Below are 21,046 nucleotides of genomic sequence, written 5' to 3' on the forward strand. Positions count from 1 at the left end.
TTCACCTAGGGCACCAAATAGGCTTGCACCAGTCCTGGAGGTGACAAGAGGTAGTGGTAAATGGAATTCACTCCAAGGAGAGAGGTGTTACAGGAATTGGTCCTTGGACTGGCTCTTTTCATTGCTTTTGTAAGCAATATTGTGGAAGGCCTACCACAGGGGTGGTGAACTCCAGTCCTTAAGAGCCATAAACAGGTCTCTTTTTCAGGATATCCACAATGAATAATACATAAGACAGATTTGCATGCACTGCCTCCATTATATACAAATCTTATACATATTCATTGTGGATATCCTGAAAACCAGGTCTGTTTGTGGCTCTTGAGGTCTGGAGTTGACCACCAGGATTATCAGGAATCATTTGGGGTTTTTTGCAGGTGTAACAGGGCAGACACAGCTGGAAGATGTAGAAACCATGAGCAGGGATCTAGTAAAGCTTGAGGAATGGTCTAGAGACTGGCAGCTTAGATTTAATGCTAAAAAAAAAAATTGCAGAGTCATGCATTTAGGCTGCAAAAACTCAAGGGAACAGTACAGGATGGGGTGAAATTCTTTAAAGCATGAAACAAGAGTGGGATCTGGGAGCGACTGTATCTGATAACCTTAAGGTGGTAAAACAGGTGGCTAAGGAGTCAGCAAAACCAGAAAGATACATAGGTGGGTTCGGGAGAGGAATGGTCAGCAGAAAAGAGGAAGTGATAATGCCCCTGCCTGATCTCATTTGGAAAACTGTGTACAAATCTAGAAACTGCACGCGTTCAAAAGAGACACAAACCAGATGGAGCTGGCCCAGATGGTGACCACTATAATGGACAATCATCTTCTTTCTAACGCACATACTTACAGGGTTAAACACATATATCCTAGAGGAAAGGCAAGATCGGTGAGATATAGTAATGCAGACATTTAAATACCTCCAAGGTATTAATGCACAGGAGACAGGCCTCTTTTCAAAAGAAAAGGAGGCTCTAGAACAAGGAGTCAAGGGGATGAGTGTGAAAGGGGGCAGGAAGCATTTAACAAAGGAACAGCCTTCCCAGTGGAGGTGCTGGAGGCAAGGTCAGTATCTGAATTCAAGAAAGGATGGGATCACCGAGGCAGTGGTAGGGATTGTAAAGCCGAGTATGGATGAGCAGACCAGATAGGCTGTAGGGTCTGTTACATTTCTATTATTTATTTAACACTTTTATATACCGAGATTCATGAAAAAAGATATCATATCGGTTTACAGGGAACGAAGTATTATAACATAACCTTAACAAAGAGGAGCTTAAAAGTTACAATAAAACAAGGGCATGGAACTGGGGGGGAGGACAGAAGAGAGGACAGATAACTCATTAACTAACTACAACCTGGAAGAACTGATCTAAGACATGGCTATTGCTACGTGGCAGTTGTTAGCCTTGATTAGGGAAGGCTTGTTTGAACAACCACATCTTAAGGGGTTTTTTTTATAAGAAAAACCATCACAAAGTAGCCAGAGTCTGTCAGAGAAGCCCTCGTGCACTATAGGAGAGAGCCAATGGGGCTCATGGGGAAGGATTCCTGCTAGCCCTGGTTCTCTGGCAATTAAGTACTAATGAGGCTCCTCCTCCTGCAGCCAGGAGAGGGTGCCGCACACCACACTGTCCAGCTTAATTGCTTTATTTCTCATCCTAAGTTGAGGCAATTTCAATATTCAGCACCAAACTAACAGGATCCCAGAGCAGGGCAACATGGAAATCTGTGTACAAGTGCCTCCCATTCATGCCTGCAGTGCCGTCACGTGCAACGACCAAAGCCGGCCCAGAGGAATTTCAGTTACGGCGTTCAGTAATTCTTCTGTGCTAGGCAGAAATTTTTAATCTAAATAAAACTCGGAATCAGTCTTCAACGGTCCAGCCAAAAGTTAATTGTGTCACTTAGCAACAAGCTAAACAAAAGTGCAGCGAAGGAGGTGCGAGCAGACAGTGGAAGAGGCTGAAGCCGTCCCTACGTCCCAAGCCCCCGACGGAAGCAGCTGCCACTGTGCCCCCCATCCCCTCCCCCCCCCGAGGTAATGCACAATACAAAGGGGGAGGGGGACCCACAACCACAGATATGCTGGTGTAGCACTGGGTGCCAGCAGCGAGCTTCTATATGCAGAGTCCAACGGCACGGGACTCCTAGCGCAAAGAGAAAGGATGGGGTTTTGGGCCCTCACAGAAGCCATCAGTGGTCAGAACCTCATTCTGAAGGCAGGGAGCAGAGATCCCACACAATTTCTGCCTGCAAAGGGCTGGGCAGGAGACGTACGTTTGTTGCTTGCATTCACATGCCGCCCTTTCACACAGGACTCCGGGCAGGCTTGCGCTGTGCGTACGGCCGTCCTGGATCAGACTGCTCACACGTATGACAAGCGGCAAGATTTTCAGCCGGGAGCAGTTATCACCAGGATGGGAAGGGGAGGCCGGTTTACATGAAGACCTCTTTTGGCAGTCTTGGGAGTCTCTCTTGGGACTTTTTGTTTTCACCATTATGTTTTATGGCACAGGCATAAAAAAAAAAATTGTACTGGCATGCCGGCTGAAGTGGCAAGCGTGGCTTCAATTCACGGGCCGGGCTTCTGCTTCCTGGGCCAGCTGGGGATGCTGCAGAGGCAGCACTCACAGCTGTCGCTCTAAGGAAATACTTCCTTACAGAGAGGGTGGTGGATGCATGAAATGGCCTCCCCCATGGAGGTGGTGGCGACATCTGAATTTGAAGAAAACATGGGTCAAGCACAGGGGGATCTCTGAAGGAGTGGAAGGGATTGTAGAGCTGAGCAGTTGTTGTGGATGGGTAGAGTGGGTAGGCCGTATGGTCTTTCTGCCATCAGGTTTCTACGGGTTAGATTTAGGGTCCACATTAGCCTGGTTTCAAAGGGAGCTGCCATGTGTGACCCTTGCTTAAGGTTCATTGGTGTGATAGCTGGGCAGGGAATCTAAAGAGAAGAAACCTCCTTCCACCAGGTCACTGCAGATGAAGGCTCATGGCGCTGTAGCTCAAAATGAGGAAGATACTGCTGGGGCAAAAAATAAAAAATAAAAACCCAGAAGAAATGCCATGCTGGGTCAGACCAAGGTCCGTGGAGTCCAGCATCCTGTCTCCAACAATGGCCAGTCCAAGACACAAGCGCCCAGGGGGATCCCAAACGAACAGGTTGAAGCTGATGCCCTTGGAAGAAAATGGCCTTCCGTTCTGTGCTAGGACAAAGATTAGGCAGCTGTCACCTCAGCCACCCTCTGTGCACCGGTTAATAAGCAGCGCCAGCCTCCAGCTTAGGCTCACACTTGTTCATTACGTTTTTTGTAGATAAATCCTTTCTTGTTTGGAGCAGCGAGTTCTTAGCCAGGGATTGCGCAGCTCCTTCCACACGCTTGACACACATGTGTAGCCACCCAAGGACAACTAAGCATGTAATGAGGCATGCTGTATGTGTAGAGAATTCATCCAAGTCATACCTCATGCTGCTCTGTGACCAATGTTAAGGGACTTGGGTGAGTAAGCTGGACTGCAGTGCATAGGTCTCAGATCCTGACCACTAATCTGCTCTCACTTCTCAAGGCGAGATCTCACACCTTTAAGAAAACCAAAACCAAAGCCGAAGCCTTTTCTGGCAGGAGTGAACTCTCAACCACATCCTGCTGCGAACGTCCAGTTACCTAGAGACTGGGCCATGATCTCTCTTGCGAATTATACAAAATTGATGATCTATGAGAAATGCCACCCCATCAAGTCTGTCTATTCTCTTTTTCTTGCCTCTGGTTTTACCCCATGCTAGAAAGATCCTCTGTGTCCGTCTCATGCTTTCTATTACTCCGCTCTCCACCCCAACCCCCACCACTTCCTTGGGGATGCTCACAAATGATGACCTTTGAAGCTGAGTAACCTGCAATGCCTCTGTAGAGACTGAGGACGTAAGAAGCTATTTGCCTTAGTGCTGCTAGAGGGATGGGGAAGAGGAGTGGCCAGTGGTGCCAGAGTCCCCGCAGAGCAGAGGGCAGTAGCTCCATGTCTGGAGTTTGTGACCTAAAAGACTGATGCTGACCTTTGGCTTTCAGGGTGTACTCACGCACACAGAAGCTCCTGGGGTGTCTGATCAACATTTTACTGGAAGGCAACGTCCAGATATTCTCAACTAAACCATGGCCAGTAGCGCTGGCATTTGAGTACATCATATTTATCACTGGTGGGGTGGGAAGCATCTTGTGGTGTTTGCACAGTTTTTAATATACCATCCCCACCTACCCCCCATTTTAATTTTTCATGTCCTGCTCTATGCGACATCTGCAGGATTTGCTGTCTGGATTTTTTTTTTTCTTCCAAGAAGTCTTTTTGCAAACAAATGACTGATTGTTTTAATCAGAAGTAATTCTGCTCTCCAAACAGCCTCCCTTAACTGCTGCTGTTTGCTTGGTGTGCATTTAGGGACCACCACTCCCAGCCATCCTAGTAAGAAACTTGTGGGATTTTCTGCTACCACGTTCCCCCCATGAATGGCTTTTGCTGGGGACTTCATTCTCCCGTTTCCTCTTATGCTGTTTGCGCAATTATCCTTGCATAACACTCAAAACCAGTTTCCTCCCGCTCCTTTGGGCATCCAGCTCAACTGAACCCAGCCTCTGCTGGGCTCTAAAACTCGGAGCCTTCATTCACAAATATCCGGGGATTTTCCCCCTATTTAATATCTCCCCCCAGTACACTTAGTCTTATCATAGCAACACAGTCCTTGGCTGGGGCCATAAATCACAGCTCTTTCCAGAAATTGGCTCCTGGGGGCCCTAAATCTGGTCACCAGCTATTGCCATTTGGCAGTGATTGGGACTTTTCCACCCAATGGGGGCTTTTCAGCGCTGCCTCTACAGAATCTCAGGCGAGCCCAGGGAGCAGAAGGCACGACTCGGAAATCAAACTAGGTCTTCTAAGGGGCAACCATCGCTTTCTCGATTGTGACAAGACGTCGGAGAAAAATCAGATCTAGCAATTATCAACTGTGGAGCAAGACACGAAAAGTCAGTGGGGAGAGACAAGGAGAAGAGGGCTAATAACTGCACTACCTCAAGATGCTTCCCTGCCCACATCCTCCTCATTCATCACTGGACAAATCCCAATTACATGAGGGCATATCCTACAGAATAAAGGTATTTACTCAGATCTGGTTATGTAGCGATTTCCTGCTGCTTCTCATCCACACACAGCTCTACCCGTGTCCCCCAATTCAGCTCATAATGCAATTTGTACTAATAAATGTGTAGGGAGCAAGTGCAATAGCAGCTAAATTAAGAAAAACAGGCAGAGCCGTCTTATGCCTATATTAGTACCATTAAGAGTACAGGGAGATACTAAAGTACCACTAATGTTCAGTCAGAGAAAAAAAAAAAAATCGTGATCCATCATTGCTCAGACCATTAAGATCACACTGTGGTTTTAATTCATCTTATTTAAAACCGGAATTTAACTGTATTTCAATACAAGCTCTAAACAAGGCCCTGGCTATCTTGAAGACGTGCTTGCAGATTTCACTGTGGGCGTAGAGGGACCAATGCCAACAAAGCTTTATATTCCAGGGTATAATCTGGTTCACATACCCAGGACAGGGAAACCGGGAAGCACCAGATTGTGCTCCTTCGGAAAGTGAAATTAGATCATCCCTTTAGCTGTGCGTGCATGCTATTGAAAGAGCCAATGCATTTTGGGATTCCTTTTATCCACACCCTCCAAATGTCATGCCTCTCAGCTTGTGAGCTCAGCTCTCGGCTATGGTTGGAACTTTCCTCATGCTTGGTAGCAATTCTGATACATTGAGAACGTGCCCTTATCACAAGCCAATTTCTTGGCTGCTATGTCGGTTCTGGGCTTATCTCAGCTAAAGTTTGCCCCTACTCATCAGGCTGGTATTACAGACTTGCTCTTAGCCTCTTTATACAGTAACAAGCCGTTAAGCCCGTTAAAACGGGCTACATCCCTCTGTCTCTCACCTCCCCCTCTTTCTCTCTCCCCTCACTCTTCACCACCCCCTCCCTCACCCACTCCTCCCCACCCTCCCTCTCCTATCACTCAGTCCCTCCCTCCCACTCAGTCTCACTCACTCCCTCCCCCCTCTCTCCCTCCCTCTCACTCACTCAGTCCCACTCACTCTCACTCAGTCCCCACTCCCTCCGTCCTCTCCCTCAGTCCCACTCCCTCCCTCAGTCCCTCCCCCTCACTCAATCCCTCCCTCCCACTCAGTCACTCCCTCCCCCCCCTCCCTCTCACTCACTCAGTCCCACTCACTCTCCCTCAGTCCCACTCCCTCCCTCTCTCTCCCAGTCCCACTCCCTCCCTCAGTCCCCCCTCTCCCTCTCACTCAGTCCCTCCCCCTCACTCAATCCCTCCCTCCCACTCAGTCCCTCCCTCCCACTCTCTCTCTCCGTCCCTCCCTCCCACTCAGTCCGTCCCTCCCTCTCTCTCTCTTCTCCCTCCCTCGCTACCGCCCGCTACCGCCGTCGCCGCCCGCTACCGCCGTCGCCACCGCCATCGCCGCCCGCTGCCGGTACCGCCGCTGCTGCCACTGGACGCCGCCATTTTTTTTTCTTTCTGAAGCTGCCTCAGAGCGACGTGCTCGCCCGCAAATGCGCGGTAGAGCTGGTCTCTACTGCGCATTTGCGGGCCGTCGGTCACAGGCCATTTATAAGGTAGATAATGCTGACAATTTCAAACATTACTATCTTGCTTATCATCTGGTCCGATCACTACCTCAGAACTTTCACTATTTTTCCTGATTGGGAGAAAGTACTAAATCAGGCAGAGGCAAAATAAGGAATTTAAGTAGTATGGATCTGCATCTGTTTGAAACAAATGGGCAAAATGAAATTTTTGTTTCATTTGTGGACCCCAAAACAAATGGAGGGAGCCCACAAATCTAAACACTATTTTTTTTTTCTCTCATTCAAGTCTTTGACTATGCTGAGCAAACAGCTGTAAGGCAGGGTCTAACTGGTAACTATAGCAATCAACTCTTGCTTGTGTGACATGGCAGCCTCCTTGCAGCCTAGGTGAGACAACCTAGCAAGGAGATCAGATGGAGGACAAATCATGCTGAAGCATCTTTTTAACGAATCAACAGCTGCCATCTGGATCAAATGACACCGACTTCCTCCCTCTGAAAGGTCTGAGCATGTACAAGAAACTATTTGCTCCCTTGCATTTTGCAGAGATGAGTTGCGTCTTCAGAAGCTCCCAGAAAGAAAAGCTTTTTAAAAAGGCAGCATTGGGCTTTTTCTGATTTTCTCTGCTGCAGTCAGTGGTCTCACTCACTGTGGGAAAACAGAGAGGCAGTGGCACTGCTTTCTGTTTTCACTGGGAACAGAGGAATGGCGCGGAGACTGAAGCAGTGCTAATGCAGACTGATTTTTGTTTAGCTGCAGACAGAGAAGTGAGCTAGATTATGTGTGACAGGCACACTTATTCAGTAGTAGAGTACTGGTACAGTATTAAATTCTATTGTGCTATCAAAGCCTTCACTAGGCACTTCAAATTCCATCATGCCACTGCAAGGAAAGGAGGGAATCGCAAAGGCGGAGGACTGGGTGCTGCTGCAGAGCCAGTCTAGCCTGTCAGACGTACAAGCAGTACCAGTAGCAGCAAGAAGAAAGGAAGTCCTGCCCCTAGATTTTTTTTTTTTAATCCACAGAAAGCCAGGAAAAGAAGCCACAAGAAACTGAAAGAGAATGTGCCGCCACCACCTGTTATTGTCCCTCTTGTTTTGAAGCATGGGCAAAAGGGGGTAGAATCATCGGAAGTTGGCGTTAGAAAAGCAAATTAGCAGAAATGAAATACCCAAAGCCTGCAGCGCATTCCTCCACGATTACTGTTTCTGTGGTAATGGAGGCACTATTTTCAACAACTGATTCTGAGGAAGAATTTTGTCTGGGATGCCCTAAATCAGAAGCTATTGAAGAACTAGTATTTGAAAAAAAAGTTGGAAAGTCTATTCAGTATCTTCTTAGCCTCCAAAGAAGTGATGGATGAGACATACAGACAGTCACAACAACACCCCTCAGGAAAAGCAAGGAGTGCAGGCAGAGAGAATGAGCAATGCTCCTGACATTTTTCCTCACAGTTCATCTCCAACTTCAACTCCAGTGCCTGCCTCAGCCTCCAAGGATGCAGAGGAAAGATCACGCAAGACATCCATGATCTGGAATTACTTTAAAGTGAGGGAGGACCCATGTTTTGCTCAATGTATTCACTGCAGTAAGTTGAGGGAAGGTACCAGGGCATCTCACAAACACTGATATGCAGTGTCACCTACAAAAGTAACACCCATTAGCACTGGCAGCAGGGGAAGGCAGCAGTACTATCAGCCTTAAGATCCCCTCTGCCACTCAAAACAAAAGCCAGGCTGTTCCCACAATCCCTTCCACCAGCCAGGTGGGCAGGTCAGCAGGCCCCTGCCTTGCATCTGCAACCCACCGTAGAGGAAATGGAGTGATGTGAAAGGGGCGTGGGATAAACACTGTGGATCCATAAAGTCTAGAGGATGTGAATGAAGAGAAGAGGCAAGGGGGTGGCTTGCTTGCGGGAATGACGGCTACTACCTGGAGATTAATATCCTTATTCAATAAACATACACACAGTTAATGTGACTCCAACATTGCTCTATGCTTCAACGGCAAGAGGAAATGTGGAAAAAAGGATTTGCATCCACAAAAAAGCAGGGAATTAGCTTGCTTGTTACAGCGGTTACTACCTCAAATCAATTAAGCCTGATACTTCACTTGGAATGCTTGTTACGGAGGTTACTAACCCAAACCAAATAAGCCTGATACTTCACTTTCAATGCACATCCAGCATAGCTCTCTGCTTCAACGGCAGAGAGAATGAAGAAAAGATGATTTATATTCAGCATCAACCAACAAGGAATGAATTACATAGTCTGGGTAAACAAATAAGCATGGGTGTAGCTTGCTTGTTACGGTGGCTACTACCCCGAATCAATTAAGCATGATACTTCACTTGGAATACATATCCAGCGCAGCTCACTGCTTCAACAACAGGGGGGAATGAAGTAAAGAGGATTTATATTCAGACAACCAACAAGGACTGAATTGCACAGGCAGGGTAAACAAACGGGAGTAGCTTGCTTATTACGGAGGTTACTACCCCAAACCAATTAGCTAGATACTTCACTTAGATGCAGCTCCAGCATTGCCGTCTGCATCGATGGTGGGGGTGGAAGGGAATTGGAACCAAAAAGTTACCAATAAGGGCCCTGACCTCAGTGGTCAGAGTAACAGATAAGTATGAAAACAAATAGGTGTGAAAGCTTGCTGGGCAGACTGGATGGGCCATTTGGTCTTCTTCTGCCGTCACTTCTATGTTTCTATGTTTTTTATGTATCACTGTCCCAAGGCAAGAAGCAGGCAACATGGAAAGTAGTAACAAGCTGCATCAGGGAAATTATTGCCCTGGACTTTAAGCATCTGCTTCATCTGTTAGCCCCCAATTACAAAGGGCCATCCAGGATGACATTTAGTAGGCAGATTATCCCTACCCTGTACAGCCAGTACCATAGACACATGCAGGCACAGCTGGCTCAGGAAGAGATAAAGTGCATTTCACCAGCAACATCTGGACCAGCACAAATGTTATGCACGCTTACCTCTCCATGATGGCACACTGGTGGGAACTGGCTGAGACAGGGCAGACAGCAGCTATAGCTGGGACCGATTTCAGGTGCAGCCGTACTATGCTGCACACCCAGGGGACAGATAGCCCTCTTAGAAACATAGAAATGATGGCAGAAGACGACCAAATGGCCCATCCAGTCTGCCAAGCAAGCTTCCACACTTTTTTCTCTCTCTCTCTCTCATACTTATCTGTTACTCTTGGCCTTTAGTAACCTTTTAGTTCTATTTCCCTTCCACCCCCGCTATTAATGTAACCTTTTGGTTCTATATCCCATCCACCCCCGCCATTAATGTAGAGAGCAGTGCTGGAACTGCTTCTAAGTGAAGTATCTAGCTTAATTGGTTAGGGGTAGTAACCGCCGCAATAAGCAAGCTCCTCCCACGCTTATTTGTTTACCCAGCCTGTGCAATTCAGCCCTTGTTGGTTGTTGTCGGAATGCCATAAAAGTCACCTTTTCTTCATTCCCCCTGCCATTGAAGCAGAGAACAACACTGATGATAACCTAATGTAGTATCTTATCAGCCATAAGAAATATGCTGGAAGGCTGGCAGCTAGCCTGGAGGCGCAGGAGTTTTCAGATTTTTTTTTTTTTTGAGAGACAGTGGTGCAAATATAAGGGCAATGGGAGGGGGGGGGGCTTTCAGGAGATCTGTTCCTTTGCACACTTACTGCACCTGGCAGTGAGGAGTGCCCTGGGGTTGGGGCCCAAGGTCCACAGGATTCCAGTCTTGAAGGACCCCGATGGAGAGGTGCAGGAAAATAGCGGGACATTTTCATTGAGGTATGGGCAGCATCTGCAAGAGAAGCCGGAAGAATTTGGCATGCCTTGTGTGTTCTGATTCCTCTGGAATTCCACCTATCTGATGCTACAAAGGTTAGTGGAGCAGCAGACACCCCCTTCATGATCTGTTTCTGGAATCAGAGATGTGTGTGGGTTGCTTCCAGGGCATCATTACTGGGTAGTGATGAAGCAGCTGATACAAGCCTTGATGCCTTTCATAGATGCCATGGAGGATCAGGGTCCCAGAAGCACCACCCTGGGTGGGGTCAGCCCCACAGTAAATATTCTGGAGGAAAAGTTAAGAGGGTTTCTGTGAGCTAGAGGGAATGGAAGCAAGGGTGCTGCGGTTTGTGGCTCTTTGCAGGTGCAAAGGAGACTGAAACTTGACAGGAAATACTTAAGGGCTTGCCACACTTTGTGACTATGGGTGAAAGGGAATCTTTCCCTCCAGTTCTGGTGTTTCACATACATAGAGAGACAGTGGCAGCAAGTGTATGAAACATGAGTATCAGAGATGGAGGCACAGTGGGGATGTAGTGCGTCCATCCCAGAGAGTAGTGCAGGAACGAGTAAGCACCCTGTCAGCTAGCACTTCTTCCCCCACTTCAGTACATCAAAGCCATGTTCCCCCCACAGAACCATCTCTCCTGACACAGGCCATAGCTAAAGCAGTTGGCAATAGAGAGACACTCTCACCCCACCCCAGCAGACAGGTTTGTGGCTCACTATCAAATAGAACGCATCGCGGTCATGGATGCAGATGCACTGGCATATTGTTCCCACAAGTCCATGATCTGGCAGGCCCTGGCCAAGATGCCTCAGCATTATCTTTCCTGCCACTAACCTGAATGCCCAGCAAACACGTCTTCTCAATGGCAGCGGACATTGTGAGCGTTCATTGCTCAAGGCTGGTACCACAGCTGATGAAAAAGCTGGTCTTTTTGAAAAATCAATCTGCCTTTGTTGGGCTTTCCAGAATTTCCACGCACGTGACAAGACAACTGAATGCACCTTTGGGATCTTGCTGCCACTCTGCCTAACTGCCATGCCTTGGGGGTTTTGATGCTTGTATCCCAGCCTAGTTCACCTACCTTACTTTCTTTGTTATACTGGGGTGTTTTGTCCACCTAAAGATCATCAAATACAATCACCCCCAAATACTGCCACTCTTCTGTTATGCTTAGAATTTTATTCCCAATACTGTATCTCTTGGGTTTCTGCAGCTTAAATGCATAACTGCATTTTTTTTTTTAGCATTACATCTTAGCTGCCAGAAACTAGACCATTCCCTTGAGATTTCGACAGATCCCTCCTGTTTTCCACAACTTCCTGGCTGTCTACTCTGTTGCAGATTTTGGTATCATCAGCAATTTTAAAAAAAAATTTTTTAATTAAACAAAACAAAAAAAAAACTTTTCCCAACAATACTTCTGCAATGTTGCTAACGAAAATGTTGAAAAAAAATCAGTCCAAGAACCGATCCCTGAAGCACATCGCTAGTAATGCTCTCCTCCTCTGTGTGAACTCCATTTACCACCTCCCACTCAGTCACTATAGGGCCCATACTAAGGGTGCTCAATTTAAAAGTTGCTTATGTGAAACTGTGCTAAATGCCTTACTAAAATGCAAGTATACTACTTCTAGTGCTCTCCCTTGATACAACTCTTTGGTCACTCAGCCAAAGAAATAGATCAGATCCATCTCATAAGACCTACCTCTGATAAAAGCATGCTGCCTTGGATCTTGCAATCCACTGGATTCCAGAAACTGCACTATTCTTGGTTTAGCAGTGATTCCATTAATCTATTCAGCGCAAAAGTTAGACTAACCGGTCTGTAGTTCCTAGGCTCTTCCTTACTTTCACTTGTATGAATAGGAACCACATCTGCTCATCTCCAGTCCTCCGGAACTACTCCTGATTCAAAAGAAGCTTTCAAAAGGTCAGACAGCATTGCTGCCAGAACTTCTCTATGTTCCTTTTATATCCTCCGATGTATCCCACCTGGCCCTATCGCCTTATCTACTTTAAGTTTAGTCAGCTCCTCCAAACACACTTTCATGAAAAAATCAATCAAGGTTTACCTCATGTCCAATCTTATTTGTGTTTCTTTTATGTGATCCTGGCTCCTGGCCTGTCCACAGTGAACATCAAACAGAAATATTTGTTAAACAATTTCACTTTTTCCTCATCAGCCTCTATATATTCCTCCCCTTCACCTCTGGATCTCACACACTGCCACTTTTGCACTTCTTTCTATCACTGACATATAAAAAACAAGTTGTCCCCCTGTTTTACTGTATTTGCTATTTTTTCTTCCATTTGAATTTTTGCATTCCTGACTATTTTTACACCTTCTCTTAGCTTTTCCAGATATTGTCACCTGTCTTCCTCTCTTTCTGGGATCTCTTGTTTATGAATTCCAACCTTTTTTCTCTTACCTGTTCAACTACTCTTTTTCCTCTAAACATTACCTACTTTCCTATCTAAAGTTTAATTGCCCTTATTATATCCCCCTGCTCATCTACTTCCTATCCCCGTTGATAAGCACCGGGTTCAATATCGCCCCCTCCTGCGTGGGTTCCATTACCGGCTGACAGAACAGTTCTCCTTGCAGAGAATCCAGGATTTCCCTGCTTCTAGATGACATCATAGCCAGGATATCCCAATCAACATCTAGCAATAGCACCTTCCCTTTCAAAATATGTTTGTCAATATCTTCCATTAAATCTCTATCTGTTTCTTCTGTCTGTGATGGAGCTCTGTATCTTATACCAATATGAGTAGATGTTCCATTCCCTCTTTCCAGATTAACTCTCAGTGCCTCCTCCTTACCTCGCAAGCCCTGCAATTCTTTTACTTTAATTTTTTATACATATATATATATATATATATATATAGTGCCACGCCTCCTCCCTATCTGGTCCTTCCTGAACAGATTACAGCCCAGTATAAGTATATCCCAGAAAAGCTTTCATAAAATGTGTGACTTGCTGGGCAACTTGTTCTAGCTCAGCTATTTGTGTATTCCAAAAAAAAAAAAAAACACAGACCATGGCAGGTCATGCAAAATGCAACTGTCAGAATTATCCCAGGACCCAAGAGATAGGACAGTGCCACTCTTCTACGGAGCTCATTGCACTAGCTCCCATTCAGACTTCATGTCTGTTTTCAAATCTTGACTCTTACATTTAAGGGAGGGGGCTAAATATCTGGCCCAGGGAATTGAGTGGCATGCACTGTTCCAGCCACTTCCTTCTAGTCAAGAATTTCATCAGGCTGTCCCTGCAATTAAACTAGTTTAAACTGAATAGAACCAGAGAGGCCTTATACCTGGATGGCACCAGAGCTGTTGTACAGCTGCAATCTGAAATCTTATCAGACTTGCTGCAAAAAACCGAGACACTGCTCTTTAACTGGCCTTCTTTGAGATTTCATTTATTGTGTTTTCTCCCCAGACAATCGCGGTTTGCAAGAATGTTTGCGTTTGCTGGCTTCTCTGAGGTTTTGCAAGTTACCCTGGTAGTAGGATGGCTGATGTTCTGTTCCTAGGTCAGATTGTTTTATTGTATAGATTTGGGAATTTGTTCCCAAGCTTAGCTCCCAGCTCCTTTTTTATATCCCTTCTGGTTTGTTATTTTTAATTAGGTATTATTTAAGCCATATATTTGTGTGAAATGGGGATTGTGACTGGAGGGTCTGGAGATTTAAATTTGTGATCCACTTTGAATGGGGATTCTCTTCAGGATAGGCAGAATCTATAAAGTCTAAATTAAATTAAGATTATTACACTTTAAGGCTCTCTCCAAGAGAGAGAGCAAGGATTCTATGAGCTACAGATACACCAGTCAATAGTAAAAAGATATTCAGCAGTCAGGTGCTGCATCACCCTGACATCTGGATAAGCCACATGTTTGTATAATCTGTTCCAACCCAAACAGAAGCGAGAAGGAAATCAAGCTTGTGGGATCATGGGCCATGGGGTCCTGCTACAAAAGCATTCAGGCTTGGTCTTGGTAACACTAAACTGGTGCGAGATTGCCAGACCCCGCCTCTTCCCTCCCACCCCCCCATTAACTTCAGGAGTAATCCCCTACAGTACAGTCCAGAGCTGCACCTCAAGGGCTCACTGACCTACTTCCATAGCCCAGCTGCTCTCCCCACACAGGCAGGAGCAGTTTTGGATGCCTACATTATAAAAAATGTAACTGGTCCATGCTCCGATAGCTCCCTGCCTCTCTGCAGCAGCAAGCCAATATACTGAACACAAAATTGATTTCAATGTGTTGGGCAGGAAAATAAATATTCAAGTGAGTCCTAGGAGTAGCTTGTGATATGGAACATTAAAAGCAAATTAGAAAAAGAAATCTATATAAATCACTGCATTGAGAGACATGCTTAATTAAGATTTTCATCTAATACAAACCTGAAAAACTTTACACTTAACTGGGTAAATGGATGCTTATTCCAAGAATTTCTTTTTTTTTTATATTCCAGTGTACATCAAAGCAGATTACATTCTGGTACTACAGGCATTTCCCTATCCCCGCAGGGCTTAACAAGCTAATTTTGTACTAGTGACAAGGAGCGGCAACAGTGGGATCTGAACCCTCATTTCCCTGGGTCGTAAGCCCGCTGTTCTAACCACTAGGCTACTCCTCCACTCTAGTTTTGGACTGGTAAGAAAACATTCATCTAATTCAGTGTTTCTTCATCAGCTGACAGCAGGGTAACTAGGCACAGCAGTCACATCGTTCCCCCCCTTTCAGTTAGAAACCATCTGGGTTATCTGTTAGCAGGCCTGATGTATCAGATCCAGCAAGCAAGAGGACAAAGCTGTGAAATTTAAAGAGATGTAACACCCAAGTCTCATGCGGTGTTCATTTATCAAGCACAGGATTATAGAATGGAATGCCTGCAGTCCCCAGATTGTCCTGAATGCAACATACATTCAGGTACGATGCTGCACAATTCTTCCCATTGTCTGACAGGGAGACTTTTTGTAAGATTGTTTTGATTACTATAAAGGCCATCACTCCCATAAAACGCCTTACAAAGCATTCCTCTGGGTTAGTCAAAAAAAAAAAAAAAAAAAAGAGTCGAAAAGCAACAAGCACTGCACAAAGTGATTTTGATTAAGCGGATGGAAAAAAAAATCATCTCCCGACTTAATTCTCTGATCTAATATGATTAACCAATCAGACACGGACAGAACAGACTCACGGTTTGCAAAACACTCAAAAGAATATTTTCTGCAGTGCAAGCAGCTTCTTCGTTCATTCTTGCAGCTTTTTCTTCTTTGAGAAGTAATCCTGCCATCTCCTTATGAACCTTTGCTTCAGACATGGGGAAACAGTAGTTTCATGTTCTTATGACAAATATGGTCTGATTTTATGAGGCAGTTTAATAATTTAAATTGAAGGTTGCCATATCCCTATCTATGTTTACAATTTAGGGCTCTCATCATTTTGAACAGGGATGATTTACCTACAAAACCCAACGCCTTCCAAACAAGAGTATGGCTCAAATTATAAAAGTAATTTCCAGGCTTTATCAGAGTTTGTTTTCAATTAAATATTTTTAAATTTCAATTATGTTTTTTTCTTTGTTTAAACTTGTAACCCGCCGTGAACACTGGCATGTGCAAGATATAATTTTTAGAAATAAATACATTTGGGAATGATATTCCCAATCTCATTCAAACGTGGAACACAGAATTACAGTTAAACCTGGGCCCTGAGAACCGGGCAGAGTATTTGAGTTCCAGCGCATGGGGTGTTGATATGTTGCAGGGGAAGGGAGCTTATGGCTAGTCTCCTGCATCCTACTTATTGCTAACCATTTTTTTTTTTTGTAGATCTTCTAATCCTGTGTCTTGGAGACATGCAGTGGACCCGTAGCTAGGTTTTATTTTCTGGAATCTTGTGGAATTAGAATAAATGTTATCATAGCAGTTACACGTAACCTACACCTCCTGCTTTAGGCTTGATGAGAAAGTGGACGGCACGATGCTTCCAGGGAAACTCGGAAGACACGTTAAATCAGCTCTTGCTTGCTTCCTTGTTTTACTGTTGCTTTTTTTTTTTTTCTGTTAAGTCTAATCCAAGTATTGAATACTAGTGGCATCAAACCTCCAAAATTGCACTGCTTGAATGATTAACGCTCACGGAGAGGCTGTTTGGAGGAGTATGAGAACATACGGGGTCCCTTCAGGTGTTATTTGGTTAAATTTGACTCTTAAAAGAAATGAGAAGCTACAGGCTTCAACTGGAAAGTACTACATTTAATTTTTGTTTACCAATATTGGATGTGCAAGTCCTGAAGGTGTCAATTGTCAGTATACACATGTGCTCTTACTGGAGTAAGAGTTAGATTTGTATATTATAGGATGTTAAAAGATTAAATAAGAGGATTTCATTAATAATGGGTTTATTTTATTGATTGGTTGACTGAAGCCAGGCAAATGGTCCACAATACATTCATGGACAATTGGAGAAAACACTGGAGGTCATCTAACTAACAGGACAGACTTGGAATAAATGCAAAAGAGTTTGATCTGCATTTTGTTCAAAAATGTTAAATGATTGGCATGTTTCAGAATACTATTGGTGTAATTATCCGATGGCTTCTGCCATCAGATAAAAAGCTTGTGTATCCATTTTTTTCTCTATTGTAAAAAAAAAAAAAAGTCTTTAAAAAGTTTCTTATTTGTTTTTAAAAGTAAAAAGACTGATTTAAAAAAAAATAAAAATAAAGCCATCCATGTAACTTACAGCAGATGATTTTAGGGCTGGAAGAACAAATCTAGACACACTGATGTATTTGAATAAACTGCTGTAACTTGGCAAGAAGGAGCAGATATTGACTGATGGGGATGAAACGAAAGCATGAGAAGCCATCAGCGTTACTTTCTGAACTAATTTGGTGGTGTAAGTGCAGCCATCACCAGCAGCATTCAGCCAGATGGAAACATTACCGAGCTTGCTACAGCTTTTGCAGGACCTTAATAGAAAGTGGAACTCCACTGGGTTGCACAGGATTTTGCTGCACCATTCTGGCTCCAGGAATTATCAAGTTCTTGCACCAACTCTGCTTGTGATGGGCAAAATCCAGTGATAGATGGGCTCAGCTCTGCTGCAGACTCAAGTCTCCTTAGAGCCAGGCATGCCACTGAATGACAGCATGGTACAAAGCCAGGGAACAAAAACAGGAAGGTGCCAGGCAGGAGCAGAACCCTGTCTGTAAATGAGATAGGAGGCTTACCAGATGGCAGGAAGTCACATTTCCAACATCAGCTCACAAAGGCTCCCAGATGGTCAAAAGATGTGAAGCAGTGCCACATGCTAGGTCCACACAGGGAAACAGGAGTATCAGGCATCCTCTGCCAGGGAGGAGGGGGAACTGTTGAAGAGATTTTAAAAGGCTAACCTGGTTGATGGTTTATTATATGTTATTAGGTGCGAAGGCAGAAATATCATTAGCAAGTGTTCTCTTCGATAGAAAGGCTGGCAGGTCTGGAATGCTGCTTCTCTCTGGCATTACCTCTCCTCTCTACTGTACTCAGGTGTCCAAATGTTGACACCTTAATGTAATTTCCTCCATCTAGATCAGTTTGTTTGTCACCAAAGCCTCCGAGTATATGACCTGCAAATCTGTTTCCTTTTGACCAGATCTACTGGTGTCCTTCCACCATCTCATGCCGCCTTTTGCGATCATGCCCTACTCGCTCTCTTAAGGTTTCTTCTAGAACACCAGATTTTCTTTACAATCTCTTAACAGTCCCACATTTCACATCTGTATCCTACCCCCCCCCCCCCCTGAGCAGATGTCAGCACTCAGGAGCCTAGTCTTGCGCTTTAAATCTAACTTCCTCTTGAGGAACTCATCACAATCACAAAAACCAATGTTCAATTTCCCTGCTCTTATGAAATTGCACCGATTCCCCATCATATTGGAGATCAAAATACAAAATCCTGAGTACGATTTACAATCTGTTGGTCAATAAATCCTCAACCTGGCTTGTGTCTACTCAGATTATACAAACCTATACATCAACTGCAGTCCATGGATAAAATGTTGCTTGAAATGCCTACTGTCAAAATTGCCAGGCTAGAAATCACGAGAAACAGCGAGTTCTCAGTGGCAAGTCCACAATTATGGAACTCACCGCCCAAAACTAAGCGTACAGCACCATCGTTGAAAACCTTCAAGAAAGCGCTAAACACATTTTCATGAGGTGCAGGGGAGATTTGATACAGACTGTCAGATACCTGACAGGTATCAACAATGCACAAACTTCAAACCTTTTCTGCTGGAAAGGAGAGAGGAACTAGGTGTCATGATATGAAACTCAAGGGGGATAACTCAGAACCAATATCAGGAAACATTTCTTCTTAGAGATGGTAGTGAATGCCTCAAGAGGCACAAGAGGTGGTGAAGACGAGAAAAGTTAATGAATTCAAAAGAGCATGGCACGAACACTGCGGATCCCTAAAGACAAAAAGAAAGGGATGGTAGCGGCAGTTCCTACCCTTAATAGAAAGGCATTGGGGGGGGGGGGTAATCTGGAAGGAGCGGCAGTTCCTACCCTTAACAGAAAGGCATGGGGGGGGGGGGGTAATCTGGAAGGAGCGGCAGTTCCTACCCTTAACAGAAAGGCATGGGGGGGGGGGGGGTAATCTGGAAGGAGCGGCAGTTCCTACCCTTAACAGAAAGGCATGGGGGGGGGGGGTAATCTGGAAGGAGCGGCAGTTCCTACCCTTAACAGAAAGGCATGGTGGGGGGGTAATCTGGAAGGAGCGGCAGTTCCTACCCTTAACAGAAAGGCATGGGGGGTGTAATCTGGAAGGAGTGGCAGTTCCTACCCTTAACAGAAAGGCATGGGGGGGGGTAATCTGGAAGGAGTGGCAGTTCCTACCCTTAACAGAAAGGCATGGGGGGGGGTAATCTGGAAGGAGCGGCAGTTCCTACCCTTAACAGAAAGGCATGGGGGGGTAATCTGGAAGGAGCGGCAGTTCCTACCCTTAACAGAAAGGCATGGGGGGTAATCTGGAAGGAGCGGCAGTTCCTACCCTTAACAGAAAGGCATTGGGGGGGGGTAATCTGGAAGGAGCGGCAGTTCCTACCCTTAACAGAAAGGCATGAGGGGGGGTAATCTGGAAGGAGCGGCAGTTCCTACCCTTAACAGAAAGGCATGAGGGGGGGTAATCTGGAAGGAGCGGCAGTTCCTACCCTTAACAGAAAGGCATGGGGGGGGTAATCTGGAAGAAACGGCAGTTACTATCATGGGCAAATTTGGTCTTTTTCTGCCGTCATTACTATATTATATTCAAGTAATGGGGGTCTTTTTTCTCTCTTGTTTTGAATTGGCAATTGTTTTAGTTTGTTTTTATCCATTATATATGTATGTTGTAAGCCTCTGTGAACTAACACATGGAATATGCGAACTAGAAGAATTTAATAAATAAATTCTTCTTTTTACTTCTGTTACAAGTTTTCCATAGTCTGTGATCCATCTACTGAGATATTTATTCTTTGATTTGTTCCAGTCTATCCTTCAGCAAATATTTCTACAGCAGTTGAGCTCTTCTTGCCAAATTATGATTTTCATCTTTTTGGTATTCAAGCTCATTCCAGAGGTCTTACAGGACCTGTGTGATAACCGAAGGAAACAGAGCTGGCAAAGTCCAGCAGTCCCGGACAATGCAGTCCACAAAGCGTCCGGCTGCTGCGGGAGGTGCAACGCATGACATATCCAACAATGGATGACCCATACAATCCCATCCTCCCCCCAACTCACTCAGCCGCTACAGAAACCCCCCCCCCCCGCCCATCTTAGAAGCCAGAGGAAACAATCACCCCCCCCTCCCCCCCCCCCCCCCCCCCATTTTCATAGCTTCTTCCCCCACCAGGAAATTTCCAGGGTCCCTTCCTCAATCAGGGGAACACACAGCACTGGCCAGTGGTCTTACCTCGAAACTTTTTGGGTGGATTGTTCAGGTCACCAGTTTCTGGTTGCACTACACAGCGGTCATCAACCAAGCTATGGGGAAGAAAGGAAAGAAGTAAAGCTTTTGATCAGTCCAAGATAAAATACTGGTGAAGGGGTAACTGAAGAAGGGAAAGGTACTGTTGATTAAATGCTAGCATCAGCAACCAACACAAGGGATGCAAATCAACAATTAACACAGTAAAAGCATTTTTGTTCTTCTTTTACTTCCTGCTTGAAATATTAGTGTTCAAAGCTGCCGAATGTTCCTTCAATTTAGATTTATAATATATAAATAAGTGAATAAGTGGCGGTACCGCTGTGCTGATTGTTAGAACCCCAGGCAGGTGTCACATGGATTCACAAATCATGAATATAACCGAGTGGCAGAGAAGCGTTTCAGAACACTTAGGAGTGTACTAACTGTAAAAACACAAAGAAAAAACAAAACCCAAGATGTCAGCAAGAGGCAAATCCCTGCTAGTGTGCCTGTGATGATAATCCCATTACAACCTGCCTCACCCCAGTCCTGGTTTGGCATCACTGCATGAATGGAATCATAGTTTTGATTTTCTCAGGAAAATAAGTGAGAAAGCCAGATCTACAC

At 45.1% G+C, this 21,046-nt stretch overlaps 1 protein-coding gene across 4 annotated transcripts in view; it reads right to left on the reverse strand.

The window, feature by feature from the left end:
* The window catches only part of ITPR1 (inositol 1,4,5-trisphosphate receptor type 1), a 450,198-nt gene that overhangs the window by 398,610 nt on the left and 30,542 nt on the right, over nucleotides 1–21,046 (reverse strand). For all 4 annotated transcript variants that reach the window (XR_003856666.1, XM_029601463.1, XM_029601465.1 and 1 more), the window contains exon 3: nucleotides 20,423–20,493. Coding sequence is in view for 3 of the 4 variants with exons in the window: in XM_029601463.1 (XP_029457323.1) it covers nucleotides 20,423–20,493 (71 nt within the window). In the remaining variant the exon portion in view is untranslated. The remainder of the gene's footprint in view (nucleotides 1–20,422; nucleotides 20,494–21,046) is intronic.

The sequence above is a fragment of the Rhinatrema bivittatum genome, chromosome 4 (assembly GCF_901001135.1).
Source record: "Rhinatrema bivittatum chromosome 4, aRhiBiv1.1, whole genome shotgun sequence".
Lineage (NCBI taxonomy): Eukaryota > Metazoa > Chordata > Amphibia > Gymnophiona > Rhinatrematidae > Rhinatrema > Rhinatrema bivittatum.